This window comes from Mus musculus, chromosome X (genome assembly GCF_000001635.26).
Source record: "Mus musculus strain C57BL/6J chromosome X, GRCm38.p6 C57BL/6J".
Classification (NCBI taxonomy): domain Eukaryota; kingdom Metazoa; phylum Chordata; class Mammalia; order Rodentia; family Muridae; genus Mus; species Mus musculus.
The window spans coordinates 37,385,971-37,397,280 of NC_000086.7; the positions used below are offsets into that span (position 1 = coordinate 37,385,971).

General features: G+C 42.3%; 1 protein-coding gene across 3 annotated transcripts; it reads left to right on the top strand.

Annotated features, from left to right (window-relative positions):
- Window positions 1-4,889: 4,889 nt before the first annotated feature.
- Rhox4a2 (reproductive homeobox 4A2) lies at window positions 4,890-9,651 on the top strand. 3 transcript variants are annotated; one of them, XM_003688971.3, is made up of 4 exons: window positions 4,890-5,089; window positions 5,280-5,685; window positions 8,096-8,141; window positions 9,415-9,651. In XM_003688971.3, the coding sequence occupies exons 1-4, from the start codon at window positions 5,023-5,025 to the stop codon at window positions 9,511-9,513; spliced, it is 618 nt and encodes a 205-aa protein (XP_003689019.1). In that variant the 5' UTR covers window positions 4,890-5,022; the 3' UTR covers window positions 9,514-9,651. The 3 variants fall into 3 exon arrangements, with proteins under 3 accessions (XP_003689019.1, XP_006541628.1, XP_011249328.1); XM_006541565.1 differs by having other exon boundaries at window positions 8,099-8,141; XM_011251026.1 differs by lacking the exon at window positions 8,096-8,141 and having other exon boundaries at window positions 9,415-9,476.
- The last annotated feature ends 1,659 nt before the right edge of the window (window positions 9,652-11,310 follow it).

Here is an 11,310-nt window from a genome sequence, read left to right on the forward strand (position 1 = left end):
CTATACAGTGAACAGGTGAAGCTATGGTTACTGAAACACAAAACGGGACCACACACACACACACAAAACAAAGAAGAACAATAAAACTGCTGCAATCAACACACACATTTCAATAACACCTTTAACGATTCATAGCCTTAACTACTCCACAAAAAGACACAATTTGGATGAACAAATTAAGAAAGAAACTCTAACTTTTGCTGTCTAAAAGAAACTCTTCTTATTTTGAAGGACAGTGAAAGGTTGTGTGGAAAAATATTCCAAGCAAATGGGACCAGGAAACAAGAACATGGTCCTATCCTAATATCTGAGCAAAAATCCCCTTGCCTTCCAACTAAAATTGATCATAAACAATAAGGGAGAACACTTTATTCTAAGCGAAAGACACTAAACACATACACTCACACACACATGGATAAATACAAACATGTAAACACTCATATACACACACTCACACTCCACCTTACACACTCAGTTAAAGTCACACATGCACTCACACTAACACCCAAAACACAATAACACAACACACACTCACTCCCACAACTCTCTTTCATGCACACTCATATACATGCACACACTCACACATTCACACATACTCACACACTTAACCATTATACCACACTTAGTAGAGATACACACTCATACAGAAATACAGTAATTCAGTCACAAAAGAACACACATGGCATGCACTCACTGATAAGTGGATATTAGCCCAAATGTTTAGAATATCCAAGATTCAATTCACAGACCATATGAAGCCCAAAAAGAAGTAAGACCAAACTGTGGATGCTTTACTACTTCTTAGAAGGCTGAACAAAATATTCACAGGAGCAAATATGGAGAGAAAGTATGGAGCAGAGAGTGAAAAAAGGCCACCCAGAGACTGTACCACCTAGGGATCCATCCCATATATAGCTACCAAATCCAGACGCTACTGTAGATGCTGGGAAGTGCTTGCTGATGGAAGCCTGATATGGCTGCCTCCCGAGACGCTCTGCCAAAGCCTGACAAATACAGAGGTGGGTGCTCACAACCAACCATTGGACTGAGCACAGGGTTCTCCGATGGAGGAGTTGGAGAAGGGAATGAAGGAGCTGAGGGGCTTTGCAGCCCCATGAAGGGAGCAACAGTGTTAACTGGCCAGATCCCCTGGATTTCCAAGGGACTGGACCACCGATGAAAGAATACACATGGAGGCGCCCATGGTACTGGCCACATATGTGGCAAAGGATGGCCTGATGAGACATCAGTGGGAGGAGAGGCCCTTGGGACTTAGGGTGTAAAAAAAGAATTACAGAGTGTGATGAATTGTGCCAGAAGAAGATAAATATGTGGACAACATTATATAGTTAAATTAGTATTACCTATAGTATATATTACATTTTATAGTAATATTTTATATTAATATAATGTATTTACATTAATGTTTTATAGCAAAATATTATATTATATATTTATATTCATATCATAAATTGTTATACATTATTAACATAATGTATAAGAATTATTTTTATCAATATTTAGAGTCTATATGAAAAGTAGTACAAGACAATACTTTTGCTAGTGTATGTTACAGGAGAGTACTTTTTTCTCTTTTCTCTTTTCCCCTCTTTTTATTAAAAATAGGGCTTCGGTCATACAATGTATCCTGATTACAGTTGCCTTACCCTTCCCTCCACTCCTTCCAGTAACTCCCTCTTCCCCTTTCATCCTGGTCTAATCCTATTTTCTTTCTGAGGAAGGAATAGGCTTCTGATAGATAACAACAAAACATAACAAATGTATACATATATTGTAATAGAACAAACACCATCATATGAAAAGTAAACAATCAAACCAACAGGAGGAGAACAGAAAAATCAGAGAACACACACCTAGCACATGGTAGCTCACAATCATCTGTGACTCCAGTCCCAGGGAATCCTCAGCCCTCCTCTGGACTGCTCAGGAACTGCACAGATGTAGTGCAGAGCCATTCATGCAGAAGAAAGCTGTGTGTGTGCATGTGTGGGGGTGTATGTGTTCTGTAATATATATAAAATGAAAGTATCTTAAAAGAAAAATCTGCCAGAAAATGAAATATTAAAAATGCAGAAACAGACAAGTAAATTTCAAAGAAATGTACCATGACCTTAATACCAGGCAAGACTAAATTCTGGGTAAAGACTTCAGTGAATTAAAAATTGCTTCAAAATCATGTAGACTGAGATCAAAATGGAGAGGTAGTATTTCACTTCCTACATCATCAGTTTCTCTTTATGGTGATTGCCCAAGGGATATGTATGCATGTGTTGGTGTGGTGTGTCCATGTATGCTTGTGCACTCGAAGTCAGATGCCTATGTCAGGTGTCTTTGTCAACTGCACTCTGGTTTTGTTTGTTTTTCTTTTTTGTTTATTTTTTCCATTAATTTATATTATTCACTTTATATCATGATAACTGCATCATCTCCTCCAGGTACCTTCCAAGCAGGACATCTGCTACATATATATGGGAGTTTAAGTCCCGCCGGTGTATACACTTTGGTTGGTGGTTCATTTTCTGAGAGCTCCCAAGAGTGACTTGATCCTGTTGGTCCAACTATGGCGTTCCTAGCCACTCCAGGTCCCTCACTCCTTCGGCAAACTCTTCAATAAGACATCCAACAAATTCGATCACTGCACGTCTCAGGACATCGCATGACTCCCGGGAACTTTGAATCTTCACCTGACACCCAGCTCCATCAGCCCTGGGTTTGGAGATGTCTCCCGCAACTGCATTGCCTGAACTTTTTACATGATGTTGAGAATTAAAGGGAAAAAAGCTTGCAAGCCAAATACAGGCATATATTTAAAAAATCAATAAAGTGGCAGGATACAAAACCAAGTTACAAAATCCAGTTGCCCTTGTATACACTAACAATAAGACATAGTGACAAGAGAGATCATGGATTCATTCCTACATATACAGGTGCCAAAGGAAAAAAAATGTCATGCTGCAGAGATGGCTCAGTGGTTATGAGCACAGATTGCTCTTGCAGAGGTATTGATTCCCAGCAACCACATGGTGGCTCACAACCATCTGTAATGGGGTCCAATGCCCTTGTGTGTGTGTGTGTGGGGGGGTGTCTGAAGACAACCACAGTGTACCCAAACAAAGTAAAATCTGACAGACCACTAAAATCAAGATATCAAATGACCCAATTAAAAAAAAAAAAGAAAGAGGGTCTATGGATCTGAACACAGAGGTCTTAGGATAGAAAATAAAAAACGATTAAAGTAAAAAACCAAATCTAAAGTGTTCAACACCCTTAGCAATTAGAAAAGTTCAAATGAAAACTACTTTTAAATTCATCTTCCCCCAATCCACAGTGGTTAAACTCAGGAAACCTGTGAAGCACAAATGCTGCCAATTATGTGGGAAAAGGGAACCTTTGTTCACTGGAGGTGTGGCCACAAGCTGATGTCATCACTCTGAAAATCAGTGTGGAGAACCTTCAAGATACTGAAATTACATACAGAGTGGTTCCAGGATTTCCAGGGGCTACAGAGAGAAACCTAGTCTTTAAATAAAAATCAAAAACAAAGAAACAAACAATCAAAATGCAAAAGGAAAAAAAAAAAAGAAAAGAGAAAAAAAGAAAAAAAGAAATGACTGTTACGGATTTGCCAAGGAGAACATTATGTCTGTTAGGCAAGGATTCTATGTAGTAAGCTGTATTTTTCAACACAAAAATTGATAACTCTATAATCTTGACCAGAACTATACATAAAAAAAAAATATCCAGGTTCTGTGCACCCTGAAACCACAGTAGTTTCAGGCTACACAACAAAGAACAAACAGGGCCAGAAACATGTATGTGTAAGTTTGGTCCAGAATATTGAGGTATGTCTTTTGGGTGGAGAAGAACCCCTCCTCTGGCATCAAGACCCCAGAATATTCCCACCCTAGAAAAACAACCACCTGGAGATGGCCTAGTTCCTAGGGGCTATTCCTAGTCTCTGAGTGGCCAGAGCCTGTTGTAAAATGTTTGCTCCTAAAGACCAGTTTGACCACATGCCTGCAGAGGGGCTGCTTATCTGACAGTATCTGGATAGAGACTGGCGCCTGCTCTCGACCCTTTGACCTTCCAGCGAACACATTAGGAAGGCCCACTCAAGAGAAATGCAGGGAACCTTAGCAAGGTATGGCGATTTACTCAGTCCTTCACAGTTTTAACCAGTCTGTCCAGGACTAATAACCCCCCATCCTCACCCACGCTCCTGAAAAGGCACACCATGGACACATGGCAGACTCTAACTGAGCTTTCTGTGAACACTCAAAGGAAGAGACCTGGTGGATCACCTTCTCCGTTTAATTTCTCTTCTCTATCAAGTAACAGGCCGCTAGTATAAACTACTAGGCCTAGAGGAAAGACACTCTGTGTTTTGAGAGGAGGTGGTCTCACTGTGGTTCTGGTTTTCTGAAAATCACCATGTAAACAAGCCTGGCCTGAAACTCAGAATCCACTTCATTCTTTCCCCTGAACGCTGGGATGAATGTCGTGAAAAGACACCCCCCAACTAAACAAGAGATATTCTAAAAACACTTGAGTATCATCTCCAGAGCTTTTCTTCTTCAGTACGAGTCGTTTGGCAAAGTTGAACGTAGACAGTAATTTATCCAACTGCGAGGTGGGTCGCCACGTGTGCATCCATACCAGCTTGAGTACCATGCGGTCCCTGCAATGATATCCTGCTCCTTGCAGCACAAACCTGTTTTGTTTTGCACCTGAGGCTCAACCCATAGCTGCAGGAGATCAAATGGAGGTCAGGATAGCTCACCTATGATTGGACACTTGGTAACCTGCACTACCGCCCCCAAGGGCTATGAGAGAATCTCTTCCTGGTTGCAAAGCTAGGTTTTCGGCTCTCAGCTTTCGGCTTTCGGCTTTCGGCTTTCGGCTGTCAGCTTTCGGCTGTCGGCTTTCAGCTTTCGGTTTTGACAACCTCAGGAACTCCGACTCAGAATCTGCTGGGGAAAGCTGCAGGGAAGCACTCAGGACATGGAGCATCAAAACACCAACTACCTACTTCATGAGGGACTTGGCAAGGACAAGGAAAATTTGAATGGTGAGTGCCTTCTGGGAATGGTGGATTGTCCACATTCATGAGAGGAGGAATGTGCCACACAGAGGTGACTTGAGAGTTGCAGTGCCCTGAAGCATTTCCTGAGATTTAACAGCACCTCAGCACCAGCCTAGGCCCTGATGCCTGTTTGTTTGTTTGTTTGTCTTGTTTTGTTTTGTTTCCCCACATACAGGTGGGAAGACACAGGCAGTCTTACCACTGGATGGAGAGGGAAGAAATGAGGGAGAGAGTGTACTGGGCCAGTCCGGAGCCGCAGCAGTGGAAGGGGACAAAGCAGAAGAATTAAGTGGAGAAGGTGGGCCTGCTGCTGGTGATGCAGACCTCATGGATAACAGCAACCAAGAGGACCAGGACACCAGTGGCAGTGCCCAGGAGGAGGAGAAGCTGCCAGAGGAGCCAGTTCTCAAGGATGCTGTGGTCATAGACAAAGTGCAGCCTATTCCAGTGCTGGTATCTGGTGTGCGGCCTAAGTCAGTGTGGGTACAGCAGCGTAGCTTACACTACAATTTCCAATGGTGGCAGCTGCAGGAGCTGGAGCGCATTTTCCAGCAGAATCACTTCATCCGTGCAGAGGAAAGGTAAGCAGATTCTTGTTTCCTGGGAGCACAGAGCAGTCCATAGTGGCTGTCGGGTCCTTCAACTGCTACCCCCTTAAAACTGCACATTCTCTCTGTATTTGTTGATTTGTCTATGACAGTGCGCGTGTGTTCATGTGGGTGTAGAGTACAGCTTGTGTTAGGCTGTTCTCTCCTTGCACCTAGTGAGTCTCTGTGTCAAATGTAGGCCATCAGTCACTTCCTTCACCTTCACCTTTGTCTCTATCTTTACCTTCTTCACCTTAATCTTCTGGGCTATTTCCTCAGCTGGCCTGTTACCCTAAATTAAAGCCACTTCCAAAATCAAGGCTGCCAGAATCCTGCATCCTGTAGTAGTGTGGTAGGGTAGTGTGCTGGGGTAGGTGGGAGACTTGTGCAAATGTTTGTTCTGGATACTTTGATATCCACATAAGACAAGCTAGAGTTCTCAGAGAGGAGGGATTCTCAGTTGAGAACAAGTTTCCATAAGAGCAGGCTCTGTGATGAGCGTCACAGTATAAGTGATGAGGCCTCAACAGTTAGGAGCAATAGCTGCTCTTCCAGAGGAGTCAGACTTAAACCCCAGCACCCAGGTGGCAGGTCGCAATGGTCTGTAACTGCAGTTCCAGAGGATCTGGCACCCTCACATACGCATGCCTGCAGGCCAAACATCAATGCCAATAAAATAAGGAACATATATGTTTTTTAAGACCAGGTGATAGAAGTCTTTAGGGTACTTTCATGATTGTTGGTTAAAGTGAGAGGGCCCAGCCTCTTGTGGGTGAGGCCACCCCTGGGCTGATGGTCCTGGATTCTATAAGAAAGGAGACTGAGCAAGTCATGGGGAGCAAGCAGCATCCCTCCATGGCCTCTGCATCAGCTCCTGCCTCCAGGCTCCTATCCTACTTCTGTTCCTATTCTTAGTGTTAGCGAAATATGGAACTGTGAGCAAAATAAACTCTGTCCTCTCCAACTTCCTTTAGGTCAGGGAGTTTCATCGCATCAATTGTAAATCTGTCTAAGACAAAGAGGATGAAGGTATTTTCAGATAGTATTTAAATGTATCAGAGGAAAATTTCAGGCTATGTATTCTCTATAAGCAGGGCCCTACTGAAAGTGTGAAAGGTGGATTGTTTGGAATTATAGCAACTTCGTAAATCTGTATATCGTGTGTTTGACTTTTAAGTTCCTTTGTTTGTTTGTTTTACTTATGAGTGCATTATCTCTTCAGGGTCTCCCTAAATATACTTGTGTGTATATATATATATATGTGTGTGTGTGTGTGTGTGTGTGTGTGTGTGTGTGTGTGTATCTCGCTGGCTGGCCTGGAACCTATCTAGCTCAAGTGGTGGTGCAAGCCTTTAATACCAGCACTCGGGAGGCAGAAGCAGGGGAATTTCTGAGTTCAAGGCCAGCCTGGTCTACAAAGTGAGTTCCAGGACAGCCAGGTCTGCACAGAGAAACTCTGTCTCAAAAAAAAAAAAAAAAAAAAAAAAAAACCAAAATAAGAAAAAAGAAAAGAAAAGAAAAGAAATGAAAGGAAAGAAAAGGAATTCATAAAATTTTTTGCCTGCGTTTGACTTCCAAGTGCTTTCATTAAACATAAAAACCACAGAACCTGGTGACACCTTTCTCTTAGTTAATGGGGTTTTTGTTTTTTCCATACATTTTGTTTCCCTTTCCATAAAAAAATGGTCTGTAACCAAGATTCAATACTCGGCAGGATGGCAACTTCCAGTTTCCCTGGTGCTATGAATGCCAAGCCTGCACAGGGGTGGCTTTCCTTGTCAGTTTGGGCTACTGTCTTAGTTCCTTTCCTCTTGCTGTTCTAAGACGCCATGACCAAGGCACCTTATTAAAACTGAGTTTTGGGAGAGTTCCTGAATATCACGGCGGGGAGCATGGCAGCAGGCAGGCAGGTACAGGCACTAGCTAAGATCTTGAGATACAACCACAGGCAATGATAGAATCTCATGAGTTTTGAAAGTTCAAAGCCTACCTCTCCTCCAACAAGATCTCAAGTTCCATTTCCTTCGAAACAGTTCTACCAACTGGGGATTTTATTCAATACAATAAGCGTTCAAACATGTGAGTCTGTGGGAGAGTGATATTCTCACAGTGTCAAAGTGAAACATTATCTGAAAACATTATTTTACAAAAGCACAATGCACAATCCTGGCTGTCCTGGAACTCACTCTGTAGAACAGGCTGACCTGGAAGTCACAGAGATCCACCTGCCTCTGCTTCCTAACAGCTGGGACCAAAATCCCAGTGGAATTTAATTAAGCTTCAAAAATCTTCAAGGTGAATGTGTCAGATAGTGAAGGGTGGATAAATATTTAGAGAAGTATGAATAAAACATTTCATTTTTTTCAAAATGCCCAATACTGAATATCTGCCATTTTTCCCCCAGAAGACATCTGGCAAGATGGATAGGTGTGAGTGAAGCCAGAGTTAAGGTAAGGAGAAGAAGACAATTTGACAGGAGAGCCATTCTAGAACTTGATTCTTATCTTGGATACTTTTATCCTATGCACAATGTGGTGGTGGTAGTGGTGGTGTTTGAAGTGTTACATTTCAAAATGACATTTTAAAAATGTTTTTTTAATTTTCATTCACGTTTATAGATTTGCCTGTGTGTGCATGTAGCATGTGTGCAGGTGTTCTCAGAGAGAGAAGAGGATATCAAATTCCCTGGATTTAGGAGTGGTTATGCATGGGCTAGGAACCAAACTTGGTTCTTCCCCTACAAGAGCATCAAGTGCTCTTAACTCTTCTCTACAGCCTCCTTATAATGACTTTTGAGCCTTATGTTCTTTCTGAGTATAAAATTGAATAAGAAACCCCAACCAACTTGAAATGGCTCATTTTAACACAGAGCATAGCTTCTCAAAGGAACACAGAACACATACACACAGATCAGATATAGATGTATCTTGCATATAAACTACAAATATATGTTGTACCACATACTCTCTATGCATTAATACTTGTATTAATAAAATTGATATTCAAACTCACATATATACATATATATGAAATTCTTTGGAACATTGATATCTTCAGGATATCAATGATGAGATATCCCACTGGGGTTATGAAATATAAATTATTTAAACAAGAATCATATTACTGGAGATAACCCTGATTCTAAAGAATTGAAATAGTGAAAACTAAGCATAAATTCTAACCTTATAGGAGCAATTTGAGTTCACCGCAAAAGGTTAGTTCTCAGGCAGAGCCAGGCACTCAGAAAGCTGATGTAAACTTGGTTAAACAGAGACTGTGGACATGGGGGAAGCATAGAGTCCAGTCCTCCTGGTGTTTGGAGGTGCCTAGTGAAGCCAAACAGATACAGACACCCGTCATGATAACTCTCAGGACCATGCTGCTGCATCTGCCCGAAAGTGCTGATAAGTATCTGCAGAGGCTTCTACAGTAGAGACAGAAACCCGGTGAGCAATGTTTGGTCCACTGTCCGGGAACTATTTTGCACTGCAAGGGCCACACAAGTGGGTCTCCCACATTCTAGGCAAACTCTGCACTGTGTACCAGGTCTTCATGTACTCATAGAATTACAGCAGTGAGATACCAGGGTCTTCTGAGCACGATATTATTAATATAAATTCTATTGATGTAAAGTATAGAGGGCAACTACTATTAAATGATGTGGTTTCTGATTTATAATCGTGAAAATAATACAGAACAAATCCCTGTTCCCTCTCATGGTAGAGATGGTTTAAGAAGAGGAGAGAGCACTTCAGAAGAGGACAAAGTCAGTTAGGAATGAATGATGACGCCTCTGTGGGGTCCCACTCTACCTTTCTCTGAAGATGGCACAGGAGGCCTGGTGTACCACCCTTGACCAGGAGCCACGTGCAGACCCCTGCTGCCTTCCACCAGCATGTTATTGCATCTCTATTCCCTAAGCATTTGTATGTGAAATAAATAGATTCTCAGTTTCTTTGACTCATGTGTCTTTTTGATTAGTATGGTAGGTGTGGCCCTAATCAAGGAAATGCCATTTAAAGAGGGCAACAAGGTCTCCTTCTGTGAGTTGATGTTACTGCGGGACCATCAGTAGCTGTTTAATATCACAGAAGGTTGTCACATGTCACAGTGAGTGTGCATTGACCCATACATTGTTTTTGTCCTCCTAACATAATTTTCTCACCAGATGAGCTGGCACTTTTAAAGGGACAGGTCTACATTATACAGGCCTCAAGATTTCAGAAACACAATTATTCTTAAAATAGGTTCCCACACTTGTAATTTCTTAAACAGTGCCTGATGAAAACTAAACACCACTTAAATTCCAAGAAACACCTAATGACCCGTACTACCCTGTCCACCCTCTGGCTCTGGGAAGCAAACATGCAACTGTCATTTCTTAGGGACACCAGTGGTGCACGGCACACTGAATAGTAGCTGGATGTCTTTCTACCCTATGTCGAAGCGCTCCAGTGATTGAATTTGCCCTGCAGTGGATGTGCCCACCTGGGCAGAGCAGGAAGGACTCAGAAGCTGCTCCATCACACACACGCCCCTGCCACCCCCCCTCACCACTCTGCTCAGACTCCTCCCTTCCTCACCTTACATCCTGCACATGCCTCGAGTCCAAATATATCAAGGACCTCAGCACAAGACCTGATACCCTGAACCCAATGCTGGAGAAAGTGGGCAATATGGCTCGCCATCCTAGCAGAGGAAAGGACTTCCTCAACTGGGTCCTGGTGATGTGGGCAGTAAACTTATCAGTTGACCAATGAGAACTCAGAAAAAGAAAAGCTCGAGCAAAGAGAAGGAGAACATCCTTGTGACAAAGAGACTGCATACGGAATGGTGGAAAAACCTTTACCAAGTTCAATTATGTCAAAGTGTTGGTGTGTAGAATATACAAAGAACCTTAAAAACTAAATGGCAGGAACACATGCACCCAGTTAAACATTTCAGCTTGAATTAAACAGGGAGTACTCACCAGGGCACTGTGTATATGAATTCATCCCCTGTGACTACTTATAAAAGACCTGCACAGAAAAAGGCTAGCCAAAATGCTACTGCGAATAGGAGAAAGCCTTGGGAATGTCCATTCAAATGGTAAGGGTGACCATTGACTTCAGCTGGGGGAAGGAGAGTCAGTTAGCTGCCATGTTAACATCATGAGGATGTTATGCATGCTGCAGTAATGGTCTTACATCAGTATACACACAGGCAGCAAAAAGGAGACTAAGTAGGTGTTAAAAACATAAAATAGGAAGGGAGAAGTAGAGAGGAAAAGGCAGGGGTAATTTTAGGAAAGAGAATGCGAGGGTGGATTTGAGCTGCTGCATTATAAGCAAGGATGCAATGCTCACAACGTAAAATTAGACAAAATGTAAATCAATTCGGCCGCTCACTGCATGACAGGATAGTAGATGAATGAGAATTGTTAAGCCGAAACGAATGCCCAATTTTTTTTTTTTTACACAGAAACTCACGTCTCAGGAAATTACCTTATTGAGACATAACCTTGTTAAAGAAAAACTTCTGAACACACTCACTAACTAAAGATGGTTTGGAAAAGCTGAGCAGCCTGCCTCTCTCTGCCAGTGCTCACATTACAGGCACTGCGGCATTGAGCCTCCATGC